This window comes from Leptonychotes weddellii, chromosome 6 (assembly GCF_054177405.1).
Source record: "Leptonychotes weddellii isolate Sample4059 chromosome 6, ASM5417740v2, whole genome shotgun sequence".
Taxonomy (NCBI): Eukaryota; Metazoa; Chordata; class Mammalia; order Carnivora; family Phocidae; genus Leptonychotes; species Leptonychotes weddellii.
The window spans coordinates 31,693,714-31,709,076 of NC_138374.1; the positions used below are offsets into that span (position 1 = coordinate 31,693,714).

Here is a 15,363-nt window from a genome sequence, read left to right on the forward strand (position 1 = left end):
AAGTGCTTAGGTACAATACACAAAATAAAATCAGTTACTTGTACAGTATTGCCACATATTTACACTATACATTTTGAATGTTTTCAAGTATTTTGTATTTCACAATAAAGTCATTTTAATTTTGTTACCATTTTCATGTTTCATTATGTCCTTTTTAATGAATGTTCCTCTTTAGTTTCTCGTGATTTTACTTTTTACAATAAAATTGCCTCATGGCCAATTAGTTATGCAACAAAAACGTTTTAGCAAAAATGCTTGGGGCGATGATGCTTATGGCACAAGATGGATTCATGCAGCATTCGTCCTTCTGTGTTTGACTTATTTCACTTGGTATAATGTCCTTAAGGTTCATCCATGTTGTTGTGGGTGTCAGGATCTCCTTTTTTTAAGACTGAATGATATCCCATTGTCTGTTGATATAGCACATTTTCTTTATCCATTAATTGTTCTGTGGACACTTACGTTGCTTCCACATCTTGGCTGTTGTGAATAATGCTGCAGTGGACGTGGGCCTGATTCCGATTCTTTTGAATAAATAGCCAGAAGTGGGATTGCTGGGCATATATTTTCTGTCTACAGAGAGTTGGGGTGAGGCAGGGGAAGAACAATGGCATGGCCATGCTGGTGGTGGGACATTGAAGGTGTGTTCGAGATTTCCCTTGAGTATTTATAGTCCTTTGTCTTTTGATTACTTTACTTGAGATTATCTAGTGTCTCTAACATACCAGTCTCTATCTATGTAAGAAGGGAAATCAGTAGTTTTGATATCAATATACCACTGACAAATAACGTTCCCTTGACTGTTTTGTTTTAGTTGAACACAGAGGACCAGAGAGACTGCCTTTCAGTCAGCTAATTTGGGGCTTTCTGATACTTTTATTTAAGGAACATTGTGATAGCTAAGCCATAGCACTTAATATTGGCTTTGAATAGCATACTTCAGAATAACCCATTTTTTATTTAAGGAGATGTTATCCATTGCACCTTCCTTTGCAAGCACTTCAGGTACTTCACATATTTAATCTTTTTTTCTCTCTTCCCTAGAAACATGTTGGGCCTGAATTTTAGCTACAGACTATCAAAGGCTTTAATATTTTTAGCCTGCATGAAGATTAATCTGACCCAGTAGCCACACGAACAGAAATGCTGATGACACTACACTTTGCCCTCAGCCACAGCTGCCATATATGCGATGACTCAGTAGCGAAGGGCGTGGGGGTTCTCAGACTAGTTCTGCCCCCAGCCTTAGCCTGGGGCTCCGACATCCCAGCCTTGATTCTGCCTCTGCTCTTGGCCCCTGCTGGGTCTGGCTTGAAAACTGCCAGCTGTAGCTAGAGCTATGTTTGATATGACCCTTTGAGAGGAAGCAGCACCCAGAAGTGAGTTCAAGTGTCGTCTGAACTAATCCTTCCAGGGCTTATTTTTGAAGCTCTGGGGCTCTCAGAGCCTTTGACAGAAATAGTTTTTTAAATACAGTTTGCGTCATCTAAAGAAAGCTGTCTTCTCTGAAGAGTATGGAACCTTTTTGTCTTGTCTCTCCTTCCTAGTCTTGACCTTTGATCTCTCCTGTCCTGTTATCTCTTTTTATGTCTTTTCTCTTGGAATTGGGATAATTCTTAATATGAAGACTCTTTAGAATGATCAAATGTTGTTCTTTCCTGCTTATATTTGAGCATAGAGGCTGTTTGTGAAAATACTAATGGGAAAAGGATCACCCCCATTTATCTAAGTAATTATCTCAGTAGGACATTCGAGTTTTTTTTTTTTTTTAAGATTTTTAATTTATTTTTTGACAGGGAGAGAGACAGCAAGAGAGGGGACACAAGCAGGGGGAGTAGGAAGGGGAGAGGCAGGCTTCCCACTGAGCAGGGATCCTGATGCAGGGCTCGATCCCAGGACCCTGAGATCATGACCTGAGTCGAAGGCAGACGCCCAAAGACTGAGCCCCCCAGGCACCCCTAAGTTCTTTAACCCCAGAAGTCCAAAAGTATTAGTCAGTTAGCTGTTTGTTGGTGAGTTCTGATTCTCACTTGGAAAAGCTAGTGCACACCTCTCATGGGGTAGGAGAAACTGGGCCTGCAAGACCATGACATAGCCAGTGAATGGAAAGAACCAGGGCGCTCTGCATTTCTGCGTTCTGGGAGGGTGGTGATGCCGTGGCATCAGTTATGCATTTCACAGATTTGTAATGATTTTCTTACCCTTTGTTCTCCACATGATACACTCTTCTGCTGCTAGAACATGATTTGGAGCTGGTTCATATCCTCACCCCCAACCCCATTCCCAAGCAGCATGGAAGAAAACTAGACTAGGGGGTGAATCTATGGGTTGCGTGGGATACTGTCAGCTGGTCCTCCTTTGTTTCGTGAAACAGAGCACTCACAGATCTCTCCGCCCTCTAGAAACATACGGCAAAGGTGTCAACATAAGCACGCTCTGAACTGTGGGAAAGGCACAAGGATGATTTTAAAACCTTTCTTCCCCTCACACTTGAGAATATGAGAAATAGTTAAGTCCCATCCTTTGAAAGGTAAAAAGAAAATTCAAACCATTTCCCGTATGATTTTTTTAATCTACCCCAGATTGCTTCTAAAATTAATAACTGTGAATTTGCTATATCTGGAAGGTTGTGGATAACTTTGTTGCTAAGGAAAAGCCATTTTCACATCACTGCTTTAATTGCCTAGGCATCTGTCATCTGCTTTCTAAACAGCAGGATTCCAGCTCATGGTCCATTGAAAAACTAAAAATTTATGTCTAAACAATCTTTGTACTGGCTGCTGGTAGAGGACCTGCGTTAGCAACTGTAAAGACACCGTGTTCGGTGGGAATGTTAATGAGGTTACTGTGGTTTTTAGGCGTGGATAGATGTACTCTGTGACACATGCCAAGGAGATTAGGAGCACATCATGTTTAAAAGCTTTAGTACACCAAATAAAATGGTTTTTCCAGGAAGCATGTTGTTCCAGATGATAAGAAATGGCCTACCTGACTTCTGAGCAAGCTTCTTCATTTATCCCTATTAAATTATACCTCTTGGCCTCTTTCTCCAATTTGTCCACTCTGACTCCATTATCTAAAATCTTTGCTTCTATTCAACTTCCAGCCCCCGGTGAGCATGCCTTACCTGCCTTGGGGTGGCTGGGTATCTGGCAGACTTAATTTGGTGGTTCCTGTCACCACGGGGCAGACTACAGCAGGGACCATTCTTTAGCTGTCCTTAATAGGACATTTAGCACATCATTCAAACTGAGCTGTAACCTTGACTAATGCCCCCCTTCTCTTTTCTATAACCTTTCAGGCCCAAGGAGAGGGAATTCTGGATCTGTGAATAGTTTATGTTCTCCCTAGGTATCTCCCCTCTGCCACCAAGAGCTGTTTGGTCATTGCTTTAATTACATTGGGAGGTCATTTTGTTGACTGATATAAAAAAAAAACTGCAGACAGAAATATTTTCTCTAGCTTGTTAGATACAAAACAGTGTCACATTGAGAACAGTTTGTTCAGATATGGCTTTCTCTTTGTTTATATCATTCTAAATATATTATTCCCTTTATCCAGCTTACAGCTGCTTATCCACATCAGTCCTTCTTATCCTTAAGGGGTATCACAGTTCAGCAATAAGTTCCACATATTTGTCAGCATCCTTGGGCATGGTCATCTCCTTTAGGTGTGTGGTATGAATCCAGATGTCTCTCTAGGAAGTTTTCATCTCCTGTACCTGCAAATCCCTTTAAAGCAGGTCTATTGCATGATATGACTGGCTTTGCATAGCACTCTGTAGTATTTGGACTTTAATAATGGAAGTGTAGATCAGTAATATGATCCCAGTAGGTTAGTGTCTCCATGTGTTACAGTTTATTGATAACAGAGAAACCCATTTTTATTTTAATAGCTACATGTCTGTGTTTTGGGAAAAACAGAATTAACCTGGATAGTCAAGTAAAACATCACGTAACCGTAGATAGCATTAAGGTACGGCGAAAATTACAAATGGTTTGGGAGTGCCTTTACGAAACTCTCAAGGGTGCCTGGGTGGCTCAGTTGGTTAGGCGTCTGACTCTTGATTTTGGCTCAGGTCATGATCTCAGGGTTGTGAGGTCGAGCCCCATGTCAGGCTCTGTGCTCGGCAGGGAGTCTGCTTGAGGATTTCTTTCCCTCTCCCTCTGACCCCTCCTTTCTCTCTTTCTATCCCTATCTCTCAAATCTTTAAAAAAGTAAATAAAATAAAATGGTTAATTTTTTATGACTCTAACCTCAATTAAAAAAATTAATTTAAGGGACGCTTGGGTGGCTCGGTCAGTTAAGCATCTGCCTTCAGTTCAGGTCATGATCCCAGGGTCCTGGGACCGAGCTGTGCGGGGGTCCCTGCTCAGCGGGGAGTCTGCTTTTCCCTCCCCCTCCCCTCTGTTCCTGTTCTCTCTCTCTCTCACAACTAAATAAATAAATAAATAAAATCTTTTTAAAAATTAAGCTCTAAAAAAAAAAGGCAGAGGAAAGAAAAGCCCATATAACCACAATACCTTGTTTACACCTGAAACAATATATTACCAGAGTGTCTCCTTTGTGTTAGACTTGAATCTCCTTACATGCTCTTTTTATATTTGTATGTGTTATAAATGGCTATTGTCTTTCTCTTCCAGCAGCTTTCTTTTGCTGAATGTGAATTCTGTTTGTACAGACCACTTCTCTCTCCGATCTAGGCTTATCGAGGCTCAGATCTGGTTGCTGGAGCACCCTGAGTATAGGCATCTGCCTGGTGGTAGAAGCAAAGTGGTCTTCAGCTCATAGACTGGTGGTGGAAAAGCAGCTCCTTGGAGGCCCTGCGTCTACCAGTAGTCCTCTAGCTTCAGGGCGGAGGGGGTCGTTCCACCATTTTGACTCTTTCCTGGCTTTCAGATGCAAGGAGATCAAGCCAAGTTGATACACTCCCATAAGCCAATAGCTCCATTCCCCCAGGAGTCCACAATCTCTGAAGACCACCTTCTTCTCTGGACCAGCCACTGTCCTGTCTTACTCCAGGACTCTGTCATCAAGTTGCTTGAAGCTCAGGAGAGATGCTGACCAAGGAAGGACTATAGATAGGAAATGCCAGAGGAGTGGCATGGAGTATTAAGCTCAAAGGAAGAAGGACTAGATCCCTGTGGGACTGAGTAGTTAAGGAAGGCTATGCCTTTTGATGAGGTTGCCATTCAATGGGTAAAGAACAATTCTCTTCAACAAATGGTGCTGGGGTAACTGGGTATCCACATGCAAAAGAATGAAGTTGGACCCCTGCCTCACACTATATACAACATTAATTAAAAACCTAAATACAGGAGCTAAAACCATAAGACTCTTGAAAGAAAACAGGTAAATCTTTATGACCTTGGGTTTGGTAGTGGATTCTTTTTTTTTTTTTTTAAGATTTTATTTATTTATTTGACAGAGAGAGCAAGACAGCACAAGTAGGGGGAACAGTAGAGGGAGAGGGAGAATCAGGCTTCCCGCTGAGCAGGGAGCCCGATGTGGGGCTCGATCCCAGGACCCCGGGATCATGACCCAAGCCGAAGGCAGACACTTAACCATCTGAGCCACCCAGGCGTCCCTTGATAGTGGATTCTTAGATATGACATCAAAAGGAGGAGCAACAAAAGAAAAAATAGATAAATTCGACTTCATCAAAATTAAACATTTGTGCATCAAAGGACCTTGTCAACAAAGTAAAACAATTAGAAAATATTTGCAAATCATATGTCTGATGGAAGTCTAGTATCTAGCATATATAAAGAACTCTTACAACTCAACAACAAAAAGAATTTAAAAGTGGGCAGGGGATTGTTCACTTCAAGAACAGCAATAGCCATTTATAATACATACAAATACGAAAAGAGCAATGAAGGAGATTCAAATTTAGCACAGAGAGACTTTTTGGTAATTTTTTTTTTTAAGTTACTTATGTTTAAGGGCGCCTGGGCGGCTCAGTCAGTTAAGCGTCTGCCTCCAGCTCAGGTCATGATCCCGAGGTCCTGGGATTGAGCCCCACATCGTCGGGCTCCCTGCTCAGTGGGGAGTCTGATTCTCCCTCCCCCTCTCCCTCTCCTTCTGTGCTTTCTCTCTCTCTCTCTCAAATAAATAAATAAAATCTTTGAAAAAAAAGTTACTTATGTTTAGGTATAAAAATGATAATATAATAGAACATTAGTTATGTGGGTTTTTCTCCCTCTAGTTTTTTTAAGAGCTTAAATTATTTTTTTTAATTGAGGTTAAAGTCATAAAAAATTAACCATTTTAAAGTGAACAATCCAGGGGCACCTGGATGGCTCAGTCATTAAGCATCTGCCTTCGGCTCAGGTCATGATCCCAGGGTCCTTGGGTCCAGCCCCACCTCGGGCTCCCTGCTCCACAGGAAGCCTGTTCTCCCTCTCCCACTCCCACTGCTTGTGTTCCCTCTCTCGCTGTGTCTCTCTCTGTCAAAAATAAATAAATAAAATCTTAAAAAAAAAAAATAAAGTGAACAATCCAGAGCACTTAATACATTCATATTGAATAGACCTTTTTCCAAAGATCTACACGTGGCCAGCAAGCACATGAAAAATGCTCAATGTCATTAGTCAGTAGAGAAATGCAAATCAAGCCACAGTGAAATACCTCTTCACACCTACTAGGATGGCAGGTCACAAAATGGAAAGCAGCAAGTGTTGATGAGTATGTAGAGAAATTGGAACCCTGCGACTTTGCTCGTGGGAGTGTAAAATGGTACAGCCTCTATGGAAAATAATTTGGCAGTTCCTCAAATAAACACAAAATTGCCATATGCAATTCTTGAGTATATACCTTCTAGGTATATACTCAAAAGAATTGAAAACCGGTAATCAAACAAATATATGTACATATATGTTCATAGCAGCACCATTCACAGTAGCCAAAAGGTGGAAACCACCCAGTGTCCATCAATGAATGAATGGATAGACAAAATGTGTCTGTCTGTCTGTCTCTCTCTCACACACACACACACATATATATAATGGAATATTATTCAGTCATAAAAAGGAATGAAATACTGCTGCAGGCTAGAGCGTGGATTGAACAACATAGGATGACGATAAGTGAAAGAATCAGACACAAAAGGTCACATACTGAGATGCCGTTCATTCAGAATATCTAGACTAGCTAAATCCGTAGGGACAGAAGGCGGGCTGGCCATTAACGGGTTGGGGAGGGGGGATAACTTCTTAGTAGGTACAGGGTCTCCTTTGGGGGATGAAACTGTTTGGGGACCAGATAGAGGTGGTGGTTGTCCAGCGCTGTGAATGAATTAAATGGCACTGAATGGTCCCTTTAAAATTGTTAATTTTATGTTAAAAAGAAAAGAAAGACCTGGCCTCATTGGGTACATAAAACTGAGTGGGCTGAGCATTGAAGGTGGGAAGAAAGTGTAAGTAAAGGTGGGAGCCAGGTAGAGTGTGAGTTGGGGCCCCGCTGGGGAGCCTGGGGCAGATGGTGCAGCCTCTGGCTTGTGTCTGAGTTGTGGGAGACGGGGAGCACCCTGTCAGACTGAGGCAGCAGGGCTTACTCCTATGGGCAGCAGAGAATTGGAATGGCTTGTGACCAGGAGAGGAACACCGCAGGAGTAGATGAATTGAAATGTCAGCATGTTCATGGGAGAATGAGCCAGGGAAGGCCTGGAGCTTGGTGGTCAGTGTGGAGGTCGGCAGTGCTGAACACACCCGGTCGAGCTGGGACGGCCTGGACTAGAGGGGACGCAGCAGGAATCTGAACCATGCTTCGTGCTTAGGCTGGGCCAGGCCCGTTCCTCGGCTTTATGCTCGTTGACTCATTTAATCCTCCTAGGAGCTCTGTCAAGTATGAATTCTTCTTCTCCCCCAGTGCACAGATGAGGACACAGACTCAGAATGGCCTAGATTTGAACCCAGGCAGGCGACCCCAGAGCCACTACAGTTCTAGTTATGATGCAGAGATCAATGCAAGAGATTCTTTTGAAGCCCATTCACTAACTTGTAAGGCTGAGGAGAGGGAAATTGGAAGAAAGGAACTAGAGCCAGAGTAAAGACCTTTACCCCTGGGTATCCAAAAGCTGATACAGGTCTTCTTGGGTGGGTCTTCCAAGCCAGAGTATCTGGCTGGCCGACGGTCCTGTGGACTGGAGTCATGGCTAGAGACAGAACTCCAGAGGAGGCCAGCAGAGGGGCCTTCCAAAGGCGGCGGAGGGGGGGAGCCAGGAAAGTGGAGTGTCTGACCCTAGGTAGGCCCCCTTTCATGCTCCCCGCATGCTGTCCCCCCTGCTTCCCCTCTCCTGTACCCTGCCTCAATGCACTGCCAGGCCCTCCCGGCCACACCGAGGCAGTTTGAATCACCAGGCAGTTAGCTCCTGTCAAAAAGCCCTGGGTCCTTGTCTCTATAGCCACAGTGGTTGCCTTTCCCCAGAATGGCTCTGGAGGGCTGCGTGGGAAGGGGCCTGATCACAGACTTGCCACCCTGATGCTAATTTCTAACATTCGAGATGAAAACATGAATGATGTACCTTTTGTGAGGTTCTAGGAAGGGGACATGGGGAAAACTCTGGTAACTCTGTTCTTCCTGCTTTTGATTTCCACATACACAGCATTGCTTCGTTTCAATTATGAAATGCCCCCTGAAGGGCTGTGAGGAAAAGCTCTCCTCTAGTGAAGCTTCCAGTTATGGGGGGAGATTAAGGCAGTAAAGTCCAAAAAATAAGAAAGTCTCAATTTTTATAATAGCTTAGCACTTCACTAGCCCCCTTGGCTTTCCCGTCTAGTCCTCTGGACAGGGCCCTGGGATGATAGACTTTTGGAAGCCTTGTCACTGAAACACGGAGACCCAGAGCCTCACTGTGGTATCACGTCTCAGCCTGTCTGGCCGGCCCCGTGACTCTTCCCCTCCGGCCTGGCTCACGCCACGCCATTCCCCAGCTACGTGCCCTGCCTTGGCCTGCTTGCGGGCTTTGTCCCAGCTGGTTCCTCTCCCTGACCGCGCTCTCTCACCCCGCATGGCCAGGTGCTGCCTGGCCTTCAGGATTCCACTCAGGTGCTTTTACACACACCACCTCTCTTAATCCTCACCAGCACCCTTGGAGGCGGACATTGTTGTTCCCATTTTACAGATACACAAATATGTGTGCACATCTGTGTATAAATTACATGCACTTTACAGACACACAGAGCGAACAGAAGCACAGAGGGAGGTTAAGAATTTGCCTGTGATCGCAGCACCTGTAAATGGAGCGATTCCAAAGCCCCGATTTGCACTTTGACTCACACCTTTGTCTGCCCGACACCCGTCGTTAAGCTGTACTGTAAACCCTCAAAGGAAGAAACTGAGGAAGCCTTGCTAAGCATGTTTTCCTGTCTTTCCTCTTTGGGTCCAGGTGGAAGTGAAGCCATATGTGCTGGATGATCAGATGTGTGATGAGTGCCAGGGCACGCGCTGTGGTGGGAAGTTTGCCCCGTTCTTCTGTGCCAACGTCACCTGTCTGCAGTATTACTGCGAATACTGCTGGGCGAGCATACATTCCCGCGCCGGGCGGGAGTTCCACAAACCGCTGGTGAAGGAGGGAGGCGACCGCCCTCGGCACGTCCCGTTCCGCTGGAGCTGAGCCCAGGGCAGACCCAGCCACAAGTACTGGAGTAGATAACAAGGAGGGAAAAAGAGAGGGCACTGCCTCAGGGCTTACAGTGTTCTGGAAATCTGTGCATTCGTTCTCGATTTTTAAAGAAGAAATGGGTCTTTTTATTACTATTATTTACAGTCATATTACTGAACTCAGTGTCCAGTATAATGCAAAATTGCAGAGTGTATAACGGTACTGATTTGCACTTTGATTCACACCTTTGTCTGCTTGGTACCTTAATTTCTTACACCTGATTTGTCACTCGTAGACTGCCATTCTCATCAGCGGCCATCAGGTTGATGTCTGTGATTTTTTTTTTGTTTGTTGTTGTTGTGTTGTTGTTGTTGTTGTTGTTGTTGTTCTGATTGTTTTTGAACTGGAGCATGCACTTATTTTCAGAAACTTAGAGAGTTGCCCCTAGGAGAAGACTTACCAAAGGTAATACTCGTGAGTAGGTGGCAGATGTAGCAAAAACTTCACAACAGTTCAGCGATCATTAGTTGGGGTCATTTAGAGTAAGGGTAACCCTTAATGAAAATAGGCCTTTAGTTTTCTATTTTGACATGTAAGGATACCTCATAAGCTGAATCTTTATTTTTCCTTCATGTTTGATTTTTGTTTTGCTGAGGATTTTGGTTAGATCTTTTAGTGTTATGTAAATTTATGCTGCAATAGCTTTTGCTGCTATTAAGATGGTATTATTAATACCATAATACTCTCTTCAGGCTAAGGTATCAATTTAAAGAAACCCAACAACACACGTTTGTGATTTAGGGATAGAATCAGCTGCCGAAAGGAGATCAGAATAGACAACAGAAAGCTTCAACGGAAGGTCACTATTTCTGACTGCATGTTTACTTAATCAGGTTGCTGCATGCAATAAATTTTATATCCAATGTCTAGTATAAAACCTTCCCACAATGCACAAATTAAGAATCTATATAAGCTATAAAATAACTGATTTTTTTAAAAGAGTTTTTTTTTCACTCAAAGAATTGGTAATTGACTGGAGGAAGGCATGCCTCAATAAATGGAATGCTTCTGAAATTAGGAAGAGCCCATAACAGAATGACCTATATTACAACCAATATAAAACCTAGGTGTAGGATATTCTTAAAGCAAATTTGTGGATGGTAGATGAAGTACTTTGCGGTGCTCTGTTATATATTGTGCAATTTATTTTATATAGTAAAGTGATTATGTCTAACTGTGATCAAACTTAACTGTTTAAAGCCTCTGTGTCAGACATTAACGAACTTGACAGTTCATAACTGGTATATTATTAACTAACACATGAGCTCTTAGTTACAATCTCCTAGTGCTTGCACCATTTACATAGCTTCAGACCTTGTCCAGAAAACCAAAGAGCTCATCTTAGCTTACAAACACTAGGAATATATACAGTATATAGAGATAAGTTGTCAGATTGACAAACTAGGCACATTTTAAGAAAGTTGCGTGGCGGTGATGCTAAAGAAATGTCTGTCCAAAACAAGATGGCCTGGGCAGGGCTGGTTGTCTGGGTGAGAAATTTAATTACTTAATTCCCTGGATTTATCCTGTAAAGCTTGAATAGAAATAAGACCTGTTAGAACTACCATGGACATTTTTTTAGCATTCACTCTTGGGCTGCAGATAGTAATATATAAACACACACAATGATTGTGAGACTATGTAAATCTTTTTTTTTTTTTTAATCTTCTTCCTATGTTTTGGAATTCTGGGGACAATCTGACTGGATATGACACTGCAGAATAGATTTAAGTCGCTGTGTTTTATGTGCTGTGATGTCCTTGTCCTGTCTCTTAAGTTAAGACTGCTTGTTTTTGTTTTGTTTTGTTTTGTTTTGTTTCTCCAATGTTTAGTTGCAATTACCAGCTCTCAAACTATAGTTTGTTTTCAAAAAGGAAAAAACAAAATAGTTTTTTACTGGATTAAAAATGCTTATTAGACTTCTCCCCTTTTGAGGTTACCTCTGGGCTTTTTGGTAATAATTGCGTTTTTCCAGCCCAGCTGTGGTTTTCTGTTTGTTTTTTTTCTATGTTTGTGGTTTTTTTCATCTGTACAAGAAATTTTGTTATGCACTACTACTTTTTGTATTCTAGACAGTTTTCAAAAGTTGGCTGAAGATTTTTTTGTTTGTTTGTTTTTAAGGAAAAAGGCATGCTTTCTGACTGACATGATCTTTTGCAATACCTCAATTTTGAAATATAGGAAAGAAAATGATATTTTCTAAGTAAGTTTATTCAGAAAAATATATATTAATTTAATTCTGCAAGAAAAAATGATTTAACAGATGGGTAACTTTATTTTTTTCATGCTTATTTGTGTTTTTTGAAAATGAAGTTAGAGCTTTATAACTATAATATTAAAGATCATATCTAACCTACAGAAATCTACCTAATTATGTGAAAGAAGCAAAACTTTTTGAAGAAGCACCCCTCTTTCATGTACTAAAACAACACTGAGATTAAAAAAAAAAAAAGCTGGAAGCTTGTACAGCGGGAAGCTGATGTGGAGGTGAAAACCATTGTCATGAAGAATAGGTTACAAAGAATAAACTCCCTTTGGTGCTGAAAGTTATGGATAGATGGTGGAAACTACTTTCCCTTCATTTGTATATTTATAATCAAGCGTTGATTGTGCACGACTGACCAGGATTGTGAAAGAGTTCTTCTGTTTGTATTTTTTTAAAGAGAACTTTTTTAGTTTATTAAATTATAACATGTTCCCTTTTGTTTTGTAAATAAATGTGCCCCCAAGTTGTTAATGTTATATTAAAAGAGAGGGTCCTTCAAAAAAATTATTTTTTAAAACACAAGAGGTGTTCTGACCTGCAACTTGACTGGGAAGCCCCTGGGTATCACAGGTCCTGTTGTGGCCTTTCCTTGATGTGACACTTGAACTAGTCGATTTTTTGAAGGCTAAAACCTAACCTCGACTATTTGTTGTTATGTGCAATACTGTTTGTACTGTTTGTATAAAAAATAGAAAAAAAAAAAGAAAAGAAAAAAGGCATAAATCTTTATTGCAGATTTATTTTCATTGCAAACTTTAGACATTGTGATTCACTGAAATCATTTTTCTACTGTCAAATATGTACCTTTTCTTCATGCTGGTATTTTTTCAATAGTAATGTAGCCTTTGTACTGAGACAAATTTTCATTGTTATTTTTAGAAAGATTTTTTGCTAAGAAAAAAATTAAACATATTTACATATTTTTCATTTTATTTCGTATTTTCTTTAAGGAGTGCTTTCTCAATCATTAATAGAGTTGTTTCTGGGAGGGACTTTCATATCTGGTCAATGTCATAATATTATTTTGTATTTTTACTTGGAATAAATTAATTTTATGATGCTAATTCTTTAAAAGTTTATTTTTTTCATTTTCAGTTATTTTTGAAGCTAAAACCTTTGTAATATTGTTACTAAAGTGTCTAGTTTTTTGAAATGCAAAGCTTTATGTATTAACTTGCTGATGTGGTTTACAATAGTGTGACAACGATGAACATGGTTGGTTATGTAAAGTGATTGGAAAATGGATAATTGGGTAATAAAATGACAGAATGAGCAGAACATGTGAGATTTTGACAAGCCTTTTCCTTTATTACAGTGGTTTAGTGTAAGACTAGGGATGTCACAGTACAGTTCTCTAGGGATGTCACAGTGGGTTTATACAACACCAGGTGCAGCCAGATCTGGGGCCCTGATAATGGAGTCACCCCCACCGAAATACCACCAGGTTGAAAACCCGGCTAGGTCAACAGAATGATTCACTGTTTTTCCCCTCTAACTCTTCATTATGTCCTGTGTGTGTGCGTGCATGTGTGTGAGAGAGAGAGAATCTGCCACCAACTGCTGTCCATGTGTGAGACGGAGCCTTTCGCCCAGGCCAGATCTTCCCCTTGCATTTACAGTGGTGACGTCCAAGAACAGAGGGACGCTGCCAGGTGGACGCCACCTTCTCTGTAGTGAGGCTGGGATCGCGGTGTCCCTCCTGACTTCCCTCCCGTCTGGCGCGGGTGGCGTGCAGAGGAAGCATGCTCGGACATCACCACTGTATATGGACAGTCTCAGACTTGGTCTTCCTCCACCACCCCCCACCACCCCCCCACCCCTGTTATGGTGCCCCTTGTTTGTCCCTCTTTGTGGCAACCTCTGGCCACTCCGAGCATGATCTGTCTGCCCTCCTGCTGCTTTTCCAACACCCAGCTCACCTTGAAGCCATGCTGTTAGGGCAGTGAGTCCCTGTACTGGCACCTCAAACGAAAACAAACTCAAAACACCTACGACTGCAAAACTGGTGTTGCGTAAACAGAACATTCAATGACTTGCTCTAGATAGATGGTGTGTTTCTACTAGTCCTTGACGGCCCCCTTCCAGCTCCATTGCTGCGGAGGTGAGGTTATCAGTAACTTGGAGAAACGTGTGTCCAGAGTTGGCTCCTGGGTATGCTCTATGTATTCAGTTTTGTAAATAATATATAGATTAGATCAAGTCGTGATGTAAAATTTTAACTCAAATTGGGTACTACTGGTTGGAATTTTACATTAACTACAAATAAGTGATTAGGAACAGAAGAAAAGAAATTGGAAAATTCTTGCTTAGTGGTATCAAGATTATGCTTAGATTTCTGCCTATTTCTTGTGTTTTATAGCTTGTTCGTGAGGCATGGGCTAATGCAGTGTACTGCATTTATGCAAGTAGCAAGTAACTGCTAGTTTTCATTTTATCTATTATATTAGCAACAAAATGGCATTTAACTGGGTAAAGCTCCTACCTAAATATTTGAGTATTGTGACATCTCTACTTGCAAGGTTTGAGTGAAAGATTAGTCACAGATTAGTGAAAAAAAAAAGTATCTTTTTGTTAAAAGTGGCTTATTTGTATGGGTTGTTGCTTTTTCACCAGTTTGTATGGTATGTCAGTTAACATTTTCTGTTTTTTTTTTTTATAATAACCAAACTTCTCTATCTCAGCTGCAATAGTGTTCCATTTTACCACAGAGTATTTTATAATTAATGCTGTTGACTTTATACCCCAAAATGGGTCAAGAAGTGGATATGTGATTTAGGGATGTTCAAATTTGTATGATGCAGTTTAATGGCAACAAGTAGAAAACTCGGGTGCTAATACAGGATAACTTCTCGCTTTCTTTTCTGGATATAGTTCTGTTGGGGTATAAAGTATTAGGTATTTGTATTTTTGCTGTCAAAATAATGGACATAACTTTTAGAGTGTTCACAGCTAAGATCTCTGTATTTGTTTTTCAACTAACAACTAATTTTAAATGTATTGTATCTTTTATTACCTGTTCTCTTAGATTGTTTTTGCTAGTAACCCTTACTCAGCTTCCGCCTTTGGGGCTTGGACTAATATTGCTTGTATGGAACTGCAGTACTGTGACTACACATGGAGCTCAATGCAGCTATTGCTTACAACTGCTTAAACTTTGTAGTTTGGACTTCATTTTTTTCTGTAATAACAACTTATTAAATATAGTTGTATGAAGTACTGACACTTGTCATCCTTTACATTTGCTAGGGAATAGCTTGGAGTATGCGGATTGCATCTGGGAACATTTGCACATTCAGATTTGCTTGATTCGCCTTTTTGGGAGGGGGGACATATGATGGCAGATGAAGTACAGCAAAATTCACCTTTTCTCTGATGCAACACTTGTTCTTTCTTCTACTTTTTTTTTTTTTTTTAAACCACAAGTATAGGGATG

General features: G+C 41.2%; 1 protein-coding gene across 8 annotated transcripts in view; it reads left to right on the top strand.

Annotated features, from left to right (window-relative positions):
- The window catches only part of CPEB3 (cytoplasmic polyadenylation element binding protein 3), a 190,827-nt gene extending 175,681 nt beyond the window's left edge, over positions 1–15,146 (top strand). For all 8 annotated transcript variants that reach the window (XM_081823834.1, XM_081823832.1, XM_081823833.1 and 5 more), the window contains one exon: positions 9,389–15,146. In XM_081823834.1, the coding sequence (XP_081679960.1) occupies positions 9,389–9,616 (228 nt within the window). In that variant the 3' untranslated portion in view covers positions 9,617–15,146. The remainder of the gene's footprint in view (positions 1–9,388) is intronic.
- The last annotated feature ends 217 nt before the right edge of the window (positions 15,147–15,363 follow it).